At 35.4% G+C, this 17046-nt stretch overlaps 1 protein-coding gene across 1 annotated transcript; it reads left to right on the top strand.

The window, feature by feature from the left end:
• The first annotated feature begins 10128 nt into the window (after positions 1–10128).
• LOC105995107 (olfactory receptor 478-like) lies at positions 10129–11073 on the top strand. Its single transcript, XM_013028771.1, has one exon. It carries the CDS (start codon positions 10129–10131, stop codon positions 11071–11073), a length of 945 nt encoding a protein of 314 aa, XP_012884225.1.
• The last annotated feature ends 5973 nt before the right edge of the window (positions 11074–17046 follow it).

Below are 17046 nucleotides of genomic sequence, written 5' to 3'. Positions count from 1 at the left end.
TCCTTTGTTCCCTGAGAAGGAATGAGGATGTCAAGCTTCTACTCAGGCTGGAGTCTTGGTTCCTGGGTTGTCTCTGGTCTGCGATCTGCAGGATGAAGATGTCTGCTCCTTGTCAGTTCTTGCTGGTGTTGAGTAGAATCTGCTCACCCTCTGCTTCTGGTTCCTTTGTCCTGGAATCTCTGTGTTGCAGGTGTGGTGGCTATGGCCATTGCCACTGCCTCTGCAATCGCAGCTATGGCTGCTTGCAAGTGCTCAGATGTGCCGCCTTGCCTGGATTTTTCCTCTCTGGCCTGACTCTCTGTCCTGTGATGGCACACTTGGTGTGATTCTCTGGCTTAGGACTGTTCACTGGAGCACTAAAACTGCTTTCTATGCGAGAGCTTGTTTAGCCTCCAGCTTCTCCTCTGCCATCTTCCCAGAAGCTCTTTCTGTGATTTTCTTCTTTAATTTAGTTCTTCTGTTCTGATATCACAAGGTTACCTTATTGTTTGTCTCATCATTATGGATATAGTGTTATTATCTCCCTCTCCAATACCCATATTCTACTTACCTTGTGTTAATTCTGTGTACCTATACAATTCTTGTCCCTCTAGCCCTAACGTAAGTAGTAGCAATATTGCAACATAAGGTTTAGTATCATTGAGAGAGATAAAAAATTGAAATAGCTAAAGTAATGTTGATAAACAGAATAAAATCCAAGAAATTACTATATATTGAGTTTTTTTAAATATAGCTATAGTAATTAAAAGTATTTGATATGCATTAAGAAATAGGCACATAGACGTATGGAATGGAAAAGAGAATCCAGATAAACATAGAATAACTTTTTATCATAAAAAATCCACAAAATATACAATTAGCTTTTAAAATCATTTGAAAATGTACAATCTAGCTTTCTTATAATGCATTCACAAGGCTGTAGAAGCATCATCTATATCTAGTTTGAGAACAATTTTATATCCCAAACAAGAAACTTCATACCTACTACATCCTTCCTCTTCCTTGGATTCTGGCAAAACTATTTATTATTCTGTATTCTTGGCTTTGCCTACTCTGGATAATTTGTGTTTGAATATGTTTCGTTCACTTAGCCTAACATGTTTTCTTTTTTTAAATATTTTTATTGTAAAGATACTGTACAGAGGAGTTACAGTTACATGAGTAAGGTAATGAGTACATTTCCTATTGAGTATTGTTACCCCTCCTTTTAACGATTCTTTTTAATGCATTGTTAGTGTAATTGCAAACGTGATGTACAGTTTAGTTATACAAAACAGATAAAGAGTGCATTTCTTTCTGAAAAATGTAACCATTTTCCTTGCTCTGTCCCAGTTTTTTCTTCCCATCCCTATCCACTAGTTGTATAGTACATTTTTAACATAGTGTCTAGTGAGTACCACTATTGCATTTGCTCACCCTTTGTCCCTCCATTTCTGTGTTCTCTTTTCACACTTCCTATAAAAGATAAATGAACAAGATAAAGGAAAGAGACAAAAGCAGAAACAAAGAAAAAAACCTCTTGCTTCAATTCCAGAGTTAATTTCAATTCATATTATTTTATGTGATCAGATGTACCTTTTATTTTTCTCCCAAGAATATCCACCTTTGATCTCACTGAGTGTAATGTCTAGAGATTGCATAATTTATCATGTCCCAGTGTAATATTTTTACCATCCATCCTGTTTACTTGTAGATTTATAGAAACATTGTAGCTATCACAAATGAGGGAAACCAAGCAAACTATGTTTCTTTGGGTTTGGGTTAGTTAATATAAATTTTTCCAAGTGCTTCAATTTCCTTATGAATGAAGCAATATAATTCTTTCTGATGTGAAGCATAGAATTCCATTGTGTATATATACCACATTTTCTTGATCCATTCATCCACTTAGGGCATCTGGGTTTATTACATATTTTGGCTCTAGTAAACAATGATGCAACAAACATGGTTGTTCTGGTACTGTTAGCGTGGCTTTGTTTGTGGTCTTTTGGATAAATGCCCAGGAGAGGAATTTGCCATTATTGGCTAAGGATTTTTGGTCTGTGTAAAGATCAAATGTATTTCTTCTTTAACACTCTCTTGGCTGAGTTTTCATTCTATTGCTAACTTCATATAATCAATTTGGAAGTATTTCCTATTACTGTTTTTCTAGGAGATTGTGAAGAACTGATGTTAATGCTTCTTTAAACATTTAATAAAGTTATTGAGTGAGACAATTTAGGCACCTTTCTTGATAATTTTACTATGAATTCCATATATTTAAGATACAACTTTTAAATAATATATTTCCTATTATCTATATTATGATAGCTCATGTTTTTTATAAAAATTGGATCATCCTATCTAGGAAACATATATACATATATATGCAAGTATTTTTAGATATAAATACACAATAAATATTATACTTATATTATATACTACACAAATATATATAAAAACATTTACTATTGGTATGTATATTTGGTGAAGTGGGTCTTTAATCATTATATGATATTTTGATCCTAACCTCTTGGCTCTGAAATATACTTTATATGGTATAAACATAATAACTCTTAATTTTCCTTACACAAATGTCTGTATAATTTACCTTTATTACTACTTTGATTAGTAAATGAACATATATGCAAGAGGAACTGGTATATTTAGGAGAGGGGTAGAGTTGGAGGAATTTAGGGAGGATGGTGGAAGGTATGACATTGATCATGATGCATGCTATTAATAAATTGACATGTTGTATTGAAACTCTTTTGTGCAACTACTGAATAATAATAAAAACCTTATTTAAAAATCGAATGCTTCCTACAAGAAAATTGGAGAAAGGGTGGTCTTAACAAAAGAGAAAATCCTTGGGCCATATTTCAGACAACCAGTAATGCAAAATAGTAGAGTTCCCCCTCCAAGGTCCAAGGTCCTGAATAATGAGAGATTGACCTTCATCCATCCTCCCTCCCAAGCACTTGTATAGCTAGTGTCAGAAACATACACTGGGAAAATTACTGTCTTTTCTCTCCAATCTATCCTCATCCAGAATTGAGCAGCGTCTGCTCATTCTCCTTCCTAATTTTTTGAATAGTTTCTTATCTTTAAGGAGTAGTTCAAAGGAGGATATTATCTATACAAAGCATGTTGATGGCTGTGGCCCCTTTCAACATTCTCATCAGGCTATACTTTCCCTCAGTTTTCTTAAATTTTAAGATGGAGTTTAATTTTCACTTGTTACTTTAGAGTTCCTCCTGAAATATATGTGAAACCAATAGTGATGATTGGGTATATAATCTTAGTGAAAATGATGAAGAAGATCAGACAATAAAAAATTTTGACAATGCTTTTCTTGTAGTGAGATTATCTGTGGGCATCCTAGCAGATTAAGTTGGATATCTGGCTTCCATTGCTTCTGATCACTTTGTAGCAATCTTCACACAAACCGACTGCAGAAAACTAGAAAAAAAAATGGTGATCTTGACAACAGAGACTATTCCTGGGTCATATTTCAGACAAGCGCTAATGGGAAAATAGTCCTCTTCCCTCTCACTGGAACAAACTAAGACAGTGATCCTCATCCATCCTCCTCCCATACACCTGTTTGGCTAGAGTCAGAAACAGACCCTAGGGAACTGATGTCCCTTCTCTAGCCAGTCCTTCCTCATCTAGCAATCAACAGTTCCTGATAATTCATTATTCTAATTTTTCAAGGAGATATACAGAAGCTTTACAGTTACATAATATGTTAGTGAGTACATTTCTTATTGAATGGTTATCCCCTCCCTCATTTTTCTCCCATTTTGCCTTCCCACTAATCCCCCACTCCAAAGTTGTAAAGTTCATTTCCAACATACTGTCTTGTGAGCATCACTATTGCATTGATTCTCTCTTTGTCTTCTGACCATTTTGTTGTTCCCCTTCCCTTCCCTAATTCAGAAAAATGCATATATAATGCCCAGGGCACCAAAATTAAGTAGAGTGACTGCAGAGGAAAAACCATAGGAAAAAACAAAAAAGAAAAAAGAAATCATGTAGTGCATTTAAAACAATAACAAAGTAAAAAGAAAAAACCTCTGTTTCCATGTCTTGGGTTCCATTTCATTTAACATCATCTTATATGGTCATATGGACATAGCTATTGAGCTATTCTATTCATCTGCTAGGACTTTCCTAGACATGTATTAATGATTAAAAATGAGGGAAACTATGAGATCTATGTTTCTTTGGGTCTGGTTTACTTCACTACTTTTTATAAATACCACATTTTCTTGATCTATGAGGGGCATCTGGTTTGGTTCCATATCTTGGCTATAGTCAATAATGCTGCCCAGAAGTGTGATTGCTGACTCTCAAGGGAGCTCTATGTTTAGTTTTTTTTGTTGTTGGCCGTGGGCTTGAACTCAGGGCTATCCGTATCCCTCAGCTCTTCAGCTCAAGGTGAGTGCTCTACCGCTTGAGTCACAGTACCACTTCCTTTTAAGGAACCTCCTCACTGCTTTCCAGAGTGGTTGGACAAGATTACATTCCCACCAATGGTGTAGTTGTGTTCCTTTCTGGCTATTTCCCCTCTAGCCTCTGTTATTAGATTTCTTCATAATGGCCATTCTAACTGGGGTGAGGTGGAATCTCAATGCTAGCAAGATAAATAGAAAGCATACAGATTTGAAGAAGATCTTAAAACAGACAAAGGTCTCACATCAATAATATATTTAGAACTCAAAAAATTTAAAACCCCCAAAACAAATTCTTAAAGAAACAACTGCCCCATTAATAACTGGGCTAAAGACCGAAAGAGAGACTTCCTGAAGAGGAAATAAGAATGGTCAATAGACACATGGAGAAATAAAGATCTTTGTCCATAAAAGAAATGCAAATAGTTATTCTAAATTTTTAAAGCAAAGTTTTGCTTTACTTTCTACTTTTCCATGTAAAACGTCTCCAATTATGGAAGGGAAGGGGAACAACAAAATGGTGAGACAATGGTCAAAGGGCGAACCAATGCAGTAGCGATGCACACAAGACAGTATGTTGAAAACGAACATTGCATTGTTTCGTCCAGGTACATATAAAGTTCCACTATACCTAATAGTTTAGGATTCTAGTACATTAGTTTTTCTTCCTTTCACAGTCTCTCAGAAGTTTCTTTCTGGAGGAAATATGCCACAGTGGAAGTATGATCTGTCTAAGCTATTTCTATTGGACAGCATCTGTTAACAGTTCTTCCTCTACAAAGTGTCATTCTACAATATTGTCTAAAATAAGGGACCATCCTTTGGGCCCTTGATATTTATTTTACTTATAATAGGTACAAATGAATCACTTCTACAGAAGTATATGCAGTTTTTGTACCATATAATATATACTTAGCCATCAGACACTGGTTATTATAGTACTAGTGTAGTTCCTGACACTAAACCATTATGCTAAACCATTGCATTGAACTGTTCCCAACAACACTGAAGAAGTTTCTCTTGATTTCTTCATCTTTGTAAGGTGGAAGATTCTTCAGTGGTGGGCAGGAGGGCTTTCCAAGGTTTCGGATTTTCTGTGCGACTGTAGCTCTGCTCTTCATTTATTACATGTGTCCTATACTCAGGACATAAAGGGTAAATCTCAAGTATCTATGCTTGGCATGCTAGGATTGCCATGTGGTTTTGAGTACAAGTATGTGTCACATCTTGTTTTTATAGGCTTCTTTTATTTTAGCGTTAATGTTTCATTTTTTAATATACAGCATTAAAATAAGAGATATTCCAAGCAGGATTGTGTCTCTAAAACATTAATTTAATCACTCATGTGCTGTAATGTATCCTTGTTACCATTCAGATATTGTTCTGCAGTCTCACCTTAAAAAGGAATCACAGTTTAGATTTTCTACAATTCACTTACTGATGCAGTATAAAAAATTCTCTTTTGTCAAAAACAAAAGCACACACCAATGTTTTCTTGTGCCTCTAAATCATTATTTCTGGGCCAGCATTCCACTGGGTGAAGGAAAGTAGGTTGTAAATCTTGCTTACTGGAACCATTCAGAATTGACTCCATACCTGCTTGAACTGGGATTGTCTGGACCCCAACATAGCTCTCTTTCTTGTCACAACCCATAAGAAAATTCAAACTGTAGCACAGAATTAAATTCATAAGTGATAAAAAATTTCTTGAGATTAATGCTGGAGAGAATATTTTCATTTGAGAATAGGCAAAATGTTTTGCCTTAGCACATGAATCTCTAATCATAATCATGCAGTTCCCTACTTCTCTAATCAGGATGCTACACATTTAAATTCCATATTTGATGTCCTTAAATAGATCTTTTCTTCTAACCTATTGTGACTCTTCCCTTTTTGTTTCCAATCATTTGCTCCAGTAATGGCATTGCCCTGTCTGTAAGCTGAAAGGTTTCTCTTGTGCGTTGTCTACTCCTTCTTCATTTTATGGCTTCTGCTTGCTTTATTGTCTGCCTGGCACCTCCAGGAAAATACTTGCTACTAGGAATGAGAGTGGGACTTGCTTTTCCTAAACTTAGTGGGGAGAACCACCTTATTTCAGCTAAGTCATGTCCTCCAAAATCATCTGTGTTGCTAGAAATAATAGAATTTCCTTTTGATGGTTCTATAATAATGTATAGGAGTCTGTGTGTGTGCATGTGTGTGTGTGTGTGTGTGTGTGTGTGTGTGTGTGTGTGTGTGTGTGTGTGTGTGTTCATATTCAAGTCCCTGAAATTCTTTCTGATGTTCTTAGAAAGTCCCTCTTAAAGGGACTCAACACAATTACAATTTTTTGCTCAACCATCCATTTAATCATTTGATTTTTGGTTTTTGTTTTCTTTTGCTTTTTTCCCTCTTGTGTTGGGTTTCATCTCCTCTGCAGTTCCTTTCCATTTAAATACCACCGAATTTACAATTGGTCATTTTTCCCCAAGTACTGTACTTTGTCTCTTCAAATCATCACAGTTTCATCTTTCACCTTCTATTAAATGGGACAATGGGAATTGTTTGCTATGAAATCATTGGAAAGATTGAAGAAGGCAAAGAATGCAAAGGGGAAGCACAGTACTTGCAGATTAAGCTCTGAATGAAACTTGGTTAGTTCTATCCCTGGTTCCCCCATTTTTTATCATGAGAACATAAGAATCATGAAGTAGAAGTTTCTAAAATTACAGCTTGCAAATGGGTTCAATTGACTCTCCAGGAAATCATCATTCATTCATGTTCCATTAAATCATACAAGATACTAACCAGTGGCTAATGTGTTGAGAAGAATAAGCCTCACATGGAAGTCATCCAAAACACTTTTCACTCAATACACTCTACATTATTTCCAAACTTTAGTTTTATACCTTTGGTTATAAAGATCATATGAACTTCTTAAATAATTGTCTAAAATTCAATATTATATATCATATTTCTTCCATATTCTCAGTGTAGCTAGTGGAGTTGTCTCATAGCTTTTACTGTAAATTACTGATCAAACAAACAAATTTTGAAAGGAAGATGTGTTAAGTATTCATTTTATGTTTCCAATTTACTATATTTTACATTGAAATATCAAGGTTAACTAAGAACAATTATTTAGCTATGAGATAATTGTTAATAGTATACTCTAAATCATTATGAAAAGAAAGTGATTAATACATGAAATTACACTTGAGGACTGACAAAGTCCTTGAAGATTACTTTTGTTTATGTGAAATAAACTGCTCATTATACACTTGAGAATATGATAATGATCACTGGTATGTTTGAATGCACATGTGAATCTTTACTCTTCTGATGTTTACAACCTAAGTCAAATAATGAAAGGCAAAGGAGCTATTATATAACCATAATAACTTTGGGTATTTTTTACTGTATGATGAGTGAATTCTTATTGCAAGAGGTAAGGCTGATTTCTTGAGTAAAGCTGTTTTTTTCAGTTTCCCTCTTGCACCATAGAAAAACCACACTGAAATTTTATCTACCTTATATACCCTTGTTGAGAATCTGAGATGGTCAAATCAAGCTATTTGCTACCAAAAAAAAACAATTTAGCAGAGATAACTTAAATTTTTATAGGAAAATTCAAAGAAATAACTAGGCATAATTCAATTTCCCACTATTCCTTATTCATCCACCCATTTGACCAGACTCTCAGACACTCCTTAACCATACCTAAAATTTGCCTTCAGCCTCAATGCTAGTACATTCAGTAGCTTTCAAAAGGCTTTAGGGCTTAATCTTTCTAAATATATTGCAGAAAAACATACTATGTCTATTGCTTGGACTCTACTACTACAGACATGTTGGTCACAGCCAATACTATAAATCTAAAATATTGATCAATGAACTTTAAGCTATTCTCTAACTTGATAAATCTCGGTAAACTGTTCAATTTTGTATGTTGAAATTGTATTCCTTATTGTACTATTGAAGATAATATTACTTTATGCTTTGATACTCCAATTAGAAAATATTTTTGCATTGAAGACATGGATTTGTTTGAGAAAATAAACCTTATCATTTATGTTCTAAGTATTAGTCCCATAATATTTTGAAGAATAATTAGGTTGTCCATTGAAATTATATGAGAAATAAAATGCAAATATTTAAAAAAACCTCATAAATTTACAATTAGTAGCTTCATGTAAAACTTTAATATGTATTCTATTTCTTCTTTTGCTAATAAGAAAATGCAGTTCCCATTTTAAAAACTGGTCATTTTCAACATATTATCTTGTTAGAATCACTGTTGTGATCCTCAGATCTCAGCCTTCTTAGTAGCTAGGATTACAGATGTTAGCTACCAGTGCCTGGCATGAGTCCATTTCTTTTTGGACAATGTTAGCACTTCTCTTATTCTCTCCCAGTTTTTCCCTGCCATCCCTTCCGACAAGAGGCCAGTCTTTTTTGTTTTTTTTTTTTTTTTTTGGCCATGGGACTTGAGCACTGTCCCTCAGCTCTTCAGCTCAAGGCAAGCGCTCTACTGCTTGAGCCACAGCGCCACTTCTGGGTTTCGAGTCATTTATTGGAGAAAAGAGTCTCACAGACTTTCCTGCCCGGGCTGGCTTTGAACCGCGATCCTCAGATCTCAGCCTCCAGAGTAGCTAGGATTACAGGCATGAGCCACGGGCGCCTGGCAAGAGGTCTGTCTTTTGAGAAAAGATTTTGTACATTAATACCTTGCATGAGTTTATTGTATAGCATGTATTCTTTGAGGTTGTATAAAATGTGGAATGTGAAAAAAGACTTTAGCACATTAAAAAAAAACAACAAAATGAATCACTGTTGTATTTTTCTCCCTGAGGGAAAGCTAGAGAAAACGAGGGAGGGGTAACACTGTTAGAAAAGAAATGTACTAATTGCCTTACTTATTTAACTGTAATCCCTCTGTACATCATTTTTGTGATAAAAATATTGGTCTTCAAGCAAGACTATTTTTACTGATAGACTTGTAACTATGTGACTAAGGAAGTACTTCTTTTGTAAATGAACAGATAACTGAAAATTGAATCCCGTATCTCCTGCTTACATGTGTGTTCACCTTCGTTGTAATCATTATTTATTTAATTGCAACTTTTATTTCATTGACATTATGAATACTGGATAAATGAGCTATGTCCAAACTGCTTGAGATTCATGTGCTGCTTCTAGTACTTTCTATGAAACCTCAGAGAAGTTGCTTAACTTTTGCTCAACTACAAAATGGAAATAAAAGTATTTAAGATATAGTTTTTAGAAAATAAACAGAACTATATGTAAATATTTAAATCCTCCAGTTATTAATAAGCTGTTGATTAATGTCATCTTCTATTCCAGTTATTACTACAAATTTTTACTTAACAACTTTAAAACTATTTTGATAGGTATATTAAAGATTTTTGTCAGTTTGATAATTCTCTTATTTTTAAGTCTTAGGATAAAAGTTCTGCATGTGTATTGTAGCAAATGTAGAGGGCCAAAGAGACATTATTTGAAGCTAATTTTAATATTTCTGCTTAAACATATTTTAAATAGCACAGACTGTGAAACTCTACAGTTAAAATGTAATTAATATGTTTGCTTGCAATAAATACATGCACGTGCTAATCAAAATGTGGCTACATATTTATGGTTCATTCATATCAGCCTTCATCACAGTTTTGTCTCGCAGGAGCTCCACTGTCAGATGGATTCTCTACTGGATGGGAACCACACTACAGTGACAGAGTTCATTCTATTGGGCTTAACACATGATCCAGCCCTTCAAGTCATCCTCTTCATCATCATCCTGTGCATATACTTGATGACCATATCTGGCAATCTCTGCACAATTCTTCTCATCAGACTTTCTTCTCTGATCCACCATCCCATGTACTTTTTTCTCAGCCATTTAGCCTTTACTGACGTAGCTTTATCAACCACTGTCACACCCAATATGCTCGTTAACTTCCTAGCGGACAAAAATACCATCCCTTTCCATGCATGTGCTTTCCAGCTTTGCTCAGCTGCTTTCTTTGGGGCAGTTGAATACTTCCTTCTGGCTGCAATGGCTTATGATCGCTTCATGGCCATCTGTAACCCACTGCTGTATTCAGCCAAAATGTCCACCCAAGTCTGTGTCCAGTTAATCACGGTGGCTTATGCAGGTGGTTTACTCAATGGTTGCACTCTCTATCTTTGCGTCTATGTTTTACCTCTCTGTGGACCCAATAGAGTCAATCATTTCTTCTGTGACTTTGCTCCTTTAGTTGAACTGTCCTGTTCTGATGTCAGTGTCCTCACAGGTGTTGCATCAAGTATTTGTGGCTTCTTGATTCTGTTCACAGTGCTAGTTGTAGTCTTTTCATACGTGTACATCGTCATCACCATCCTGAAGATGCGCTCCACTGAGGGCCGCCACAAGGCCTTCTCCACCTGCAGTTCCCACCTCAGTGCAGTCACTCTGTACTATGGGACTACTACATTTATTTATGTGTTGCCGAAATCTCTGTACTCCACTGACCAGAACAAAGTGATATCTGTGTTCTACATGGTGGTGATCCCCATGTTGAACCCACTTATCTACACTCTCAGGAACAAGGATATTAAGGAGGCCCTGAAAAGACAGATGGGCAGGAAAGTATTTTCTTAGTATCTGTTAGCTCACCATATTTTTTTATTGTGAAAATGTTCTATTCAGCTGATAGTAAAAGGTAATTTTCTGTTGCCAATGTCTAATAATAATATTTTAGTGTTGACCATTTTGGAAAATGTGGAGAGTGAAATTTCAGAGATTAACTGCTATGTCACAGGTTAATAATGAGTTCCCTTTATTAAATTTAATTTATAATTATGAATAACACATTGCTTTCCATAAAAATATTTTTATTTTTAATCATGCATTTTGTTTAATGTACTTCGTGCTATAAATTGATGTTGCAGCAAATATACACCTTTAAGAGTGTGTGGTTTTTCAATACTACCTCATCCTGAGAAATGATTGATAACTCTCTTATGATTGGCTGTGCATTCTGATAGTAAGTGACTAAGTAGGACACAAAAAACCTTTTACATGTTTTAGTGTGGTAAGTTTATCTGCTGGTCTGGAAACAACAACTTAGGTTTAGTTATCTTACTTCCGTGGCATAAGATCCCTTTGTTGCTATCTGCAACAAACTATATTCAACCAAAATATTCATAGAGGCCATGAAAGTGGTTTTCTCAGTGGTTGCTCTGTCTCTATGTGCTTCTTTCTGTAATTTATTCCTCTCTCCCTCAAACAGAAGCAATCATTTTTCTGTGATTTTGCTCCTTGAGTTCTTTCTTCTGTTCCTACCATCAGTGTCCCCACAATTGTTTATTCACTGTTTGATTGCCTCATCATTATGTATATAATGTTTATTAATTCTATCTCCAATATCCATATTCTAGTTTGTCTGGCTTATCTTTGTTTACCTATAAAATTCTTGTCTATGTTTTTGTCTCTGACACCTTTGAACTCCAGAATGCAACAGCTATTCTAACCTGTAAGATCAATTTGCTTACCTGTTTACAATTTTCAGACTTACACTCAACAACTGGATAACACACACCCTTAAATTCTGTGTCTGTATCTTTTCTACTATCTCTGTAGATAGATGTGTATGTATGTTGAACCCTTACATCTACAGTGTCAGGAGCAAAGATATTAAATAGACTTTGAAGAGACAGGTTGGTAGAGCCATATTTTATTAGTGACATCTGCTATTTTTTCTTGGATTTCATTTAGCAATAATACTCTATAAGTATAATGATAAAGGAAATGCACTATGTGTGGTTGAAGTGTATCCATCAATAATCAGCCATCATTGAGATTTTGTTATGACAGAGGGAGATTTTTCATATAGCAAGAGAGAAATTGTAGCTTGATAATAAAATAATATGTTGAAAACCATTTTAAGCTATATATAGTATATTACACACAGAGAGCATACTAGGGTATAAACTCATGGTTTCAACTCAAGCTTGATAGACAGTACTATAGTACTTGAATCAATCCACATGTCCATTTTTGCTTTGTTATTTTTAAAATATTTTTATTGTAAAGATATTGTACAGTTACATGAATAAAGTAATGAGTACATTTCCTATTGAGCATTGTTACCTCCTCCTTTGTTTTTCCTTTACTATCCCTCCCCGCCCTATCCCCCCAAGTTGTAGAGTTTGTTTTCAACATAGTATCTAGTACGTCTCATTGATACAATGGGTCACCTGTATCCTCGTTTCAGCATTTTGTTATTTCCTTCCCCTCTCCAAATCAGAAAAATGTATATATGAGATGCAGAGCACCGGGATTATATACAGTGACAACAGAGGATATACCATGGGGGAAGAACATACAAAAAAAACCCAGAAATATCACATAATATATTAAAAACAATAGCAACTAAGATAAAACCTCTTGTGTCCCTATCTTGGGTTTCATTTAGCTTGACATCATCTTATATATTCATATTTACCATTTGCTTAGTTTTTTTTTTTTGAGAAAGGGAGTCACATCATGTTTGGGCCAGCCTAGACTACAATTTCTTGCATTTTTGCTTCCCATGTCACTGAGATGACCAGGATTTGCTATCATGCCCAGTCACTTGTAAAGGCTGACATTCAGGACTGCTTTCCATCTAATGTAGTCCCCTTCCACACAGAATCTCATAAAATATTTTTGATGTCATTGCAAGAAATGGAGATATTAGAAACACAATCTCAGAAGTGGTATTGTGGTTCAAGTGGTAGAACATAAACTTTGAGCACAAAGAGGTCAGACACAACCCATTCTGAGTTCAAGCCACAGGACTGGCACATATGTATGTATGTGTATATGTATGTTTGTATTTACATATACATAATTTTTCAATAATAGAGTCTCCTGCAATATATATGATACCAACAGTTATGACTGGATATATCTTCTCTGTGAAAATGCTGAAGTTGTTCAGACAATAAAAATGTTGGCAATATTTTTCTTGCACTGAAATTATCTGTGGGAATCCCTACAGATTGAGTATCTGGCGTCCATGGCCTGTGATCACACGTACCTACTACAGAACACTCGAAACAGGGTGATTTTCACAACAGAGAACATCCTCCAGCCCCATTTCAGATAAGCACTAATGGAAAAATAGTACACCTCTTTCCCAAGGTCTCACTGGAACAAACTAGGAGAGTGATCTTCATCCATCCTCCCTTCCATGAACATGTATGGATAAGGTCAAAAGCATATACTAGGGAAATGACTGTCCCTTCTCTCCAGTAACTTCTCATGTAAAAATTGGTAATTTCTGCTCACCCTCCCTCCAATTCTTTGAATATTATTATCTTTAAGTAAATGTATAAATGATTTTGTGAATATAATGTATTTTTTATATTTTATTTTATTTTATTTGTGAACATGCTGTGCAGAGGGGTTACAATTACATGGGCAGGATAATGCCTACATTTCTTATCAAGCATTGCAGCCTCCTCCTTTGTTTACCCTTCACATCCCTTCCCAGCCTCCCCCCCTCCCGAATATAATGTATCTTGATGACTTCACCCTTTCAAAATTTTCACCCAGGTATCACAGCTCACACATTCCCTCATTTTACTTATATTTGAGGTTATATATTGATTTTTATGCCATTGAACAATGTAGTTTACATATATAATGAATCTTGATCAAAAGGAAAAACTTTCCATGCTCCTGGATTAGGAGGATTAACATCATGGCACAAGAATAGGACTCAAGACCTATGTTATAGAATAGAAGACCTAGAAATAAACCCACAAACGTATAGCTTCCTAATATTTGATAATGGAGCCAAAAGCATGGAAGCGGGGAAGAAAAGAGCCTCTTCTACAAATGGTGCTGACAGAAAACTGAAGCTAGATCCTTATATTCAACCCTGCACCAGAATCAATTCCAAATGGATCAAAGACCTCAACATAGGGCCAAATATCATGAAAATATTACAGGAAGGGGTATGGAAACACTAGGGCTCCTTGGAGGGGTCAAACTTCCTAAGTAAACATGCAGAATCACAACAAATTAAAGAAAGACTGGATAAATGGGATTGTATCAAACTGAAGTTTGTGCATGGCAAAGTCATAGCAAGATAAATAGAAACCTCACAAAATGGGATATATTTACTAGCTGTGCATAAGACAATAGCCTCATATTTAAATTATATTTAGAACTCCAAATTTTAAGCTCCCCCCAACAATCCCTTAAAGAAACAACCCAACATCAAATACAGTGAAAGCCGGGGTTATACCGTGGAGGAGGAACATACAAAGCAACATAAAAATTTGTGGAAGGGAAGGGCAAAAACAAATCATTTAACTAGGGATACAGGTGGACCCATTGCAACAATAAGATGTACAAGTCGTTATGTCAAAAAGCAAACTTTACAACTTTGGTGGGGGGGGGGGAGGAGGAGGATTGAGTGGGGAGATGTCGGGGGAGGATGGGAAGGGATGGGAAGGGGAAACAAAGAGGAAGCAACAATGCTTGATAAGAAATGTACTTGTTAACTTGCCCATGTAATTGTAACTCCTCTGTATCATATTCTCACAATAAATAAAAGAAATAACCCAATTAATAAATGGTCTAAAGACCTAAACAGAAACTTCTCTGAAGAGGTAAGAGTGACAAATAGATACATGAAGAGATGTTTAACATCTCTGGCCATAAAGAAATGCAAATCAAAGTTGGGCCTGTAATCCTAGCTACTCAAAAGGCTGAGATCTGAGGACAGCAGTTCAAATCCAGCCTGGGAAGGAAAATCCATGAGACTCATCTCCAATTAACCACAAGAAAACCAGAAGTGGCACTGTGGCTGAAGTAGTAGAACACTTGCCTTGAGCTGAGGAGCTCAAGGATAACATACAGGCCCAGAGTTCAAGTCAACAAAATAAAGGACATGCAAATCAACACAATGTGGGGATTTTACCTCACCCTATTGAGAATGGCCATCATCAAGACAACTAACAATAACAAATGCTGGCAGGGTTGTGTCCAAAAGAACATGCAATTACACTGTTGTTGGGAATGTAAACTGGTTCAACCACTCTGGAAAGCAGCATGGAAGTTCATCAAAAGACTAAACATAGACCTTCCCCATGACTCAATAATTCCATTCCTTAGTATTTATCCAATTGACCACAAACAAAGTTACACTAAAGCTACCAGCACAACCATTTTCATTGCAGTACTGTTTACTCTAGTCAAGATATAGAATCAGTCCAGATGCCCCTCAGTGGATGAATGGATCAAGAAAATGTGGTATATATGCACAACGGAATTCTATGTTTCCATCAGAAAAAAGTGTCATTGCCCTAGTCATAGGAAATGCAAAGACTTGGAAAAAAATTAAACCAAGTAAAGCAGACCCAAAGAAATATAGGTTGCATGTTTTCCTTCATTTGTTGTAACTAGAATATGCCTGTAAATCTACAAGTAAACACAATGGATGATAAAAGACAAAACAATGCTCTTGAAATGATAAATTATACAGGACTCTAGACATTCACACAGTGAGACCAAAGTAGTCTATTCTCAGGAGAGAACCACAGACTCAATAGCTATGTTCATATGATCATATAAAATGATGTTCATTGAAGGGAACTCCAAGAAATGAAAACAAGAAGTTTTTTGTTGTTTTGATATTTCATTATTTTGCTTTTTTGGGGGGAAGGGTTTCATCAGTATTGATGAATTCTGTATTCATAGAATTCAGGATACATCTTTAATTATTTTTAGTTAATAGATTTATTACCTTTGAAATGTTCTAATATTTTGTAGAAACATATATATATATATATATGTACTATTTGATAGCATATTCTACCTAGAGTGAATATCTTTATCTACCTCTAAGTATACAAAGAGATAAACAATTGAAAACATACTCACAGGATACCAAAAATATGGTAATATAGAAAGATCCACATTAGTATTTAATTAGTCTTTCCACACAGGCAACCAGATATTTTTGACAAAAATAGTAGTGAAAAGCCAAAAACTCTCAAGAGGTTCAGAGTGGACCCTAGCTAGGTCAAAGCTCTTAACTTTTAGGCTGAAGATTTTTTAAAAATTTTATTGTGAAGATGTCATACAGAGGGGTTACAATTATATGAGCAAGGTCATGAGTACATTTCTTATCAATCATTGTTGCCTCTTCCTTTGTTTCCCCTTACCATCCCTGCTCCCTCCTCATCTCCCCCACCCCAGCCAAAGTTATAAAGTTTGTTTTTCAACATAATATCTTGTACATCTCATTGTTGCAATGGGTCCACCTGTATCCCTATTTAAACAATTGGTTTTTTCTCTTCCCCTCCACAAATTATACCAACATCAAATACAGTGATAACAGAGGTTAAACCGTGAGGGAGGGACATACAAAGCAACAAAAAAATCATCTTATAAATATGTTAAAAACTATAGAAAGAAAGAAAAACTATTTGAGTCCTTATCTTGGGGTTCATTTCACTTAACATCTACTTATCTGACCGTTTCTGCTTGTCTCACACATATAATAGTTATTGCAAATATAGGAAACCATGGAGCCTATGTTTCTTTGGGCCTGGTTTACTTCACTTATGGAAAGAC

This window comes from Dipodomys ordii, unplaced genomic scaffold, assembly GCF_000151885.1.
Source record: "Dipodomys ordii isolate 6190 unplaced genomic scaffold, Dord_2.0 Scaffold113, whole genome shotgun sequence".
NCBI lineage: Eukaryota > Metazoa > Chordata > Mammalia > Rodentia > Heteromyidae > Dipodomys > Dipodomys ordii.
The sequence above is the reverse complement of the archived record's forward strand: the minus strand, read 5'-3'. Positions and strand labels throughout refer to the sequence as shown.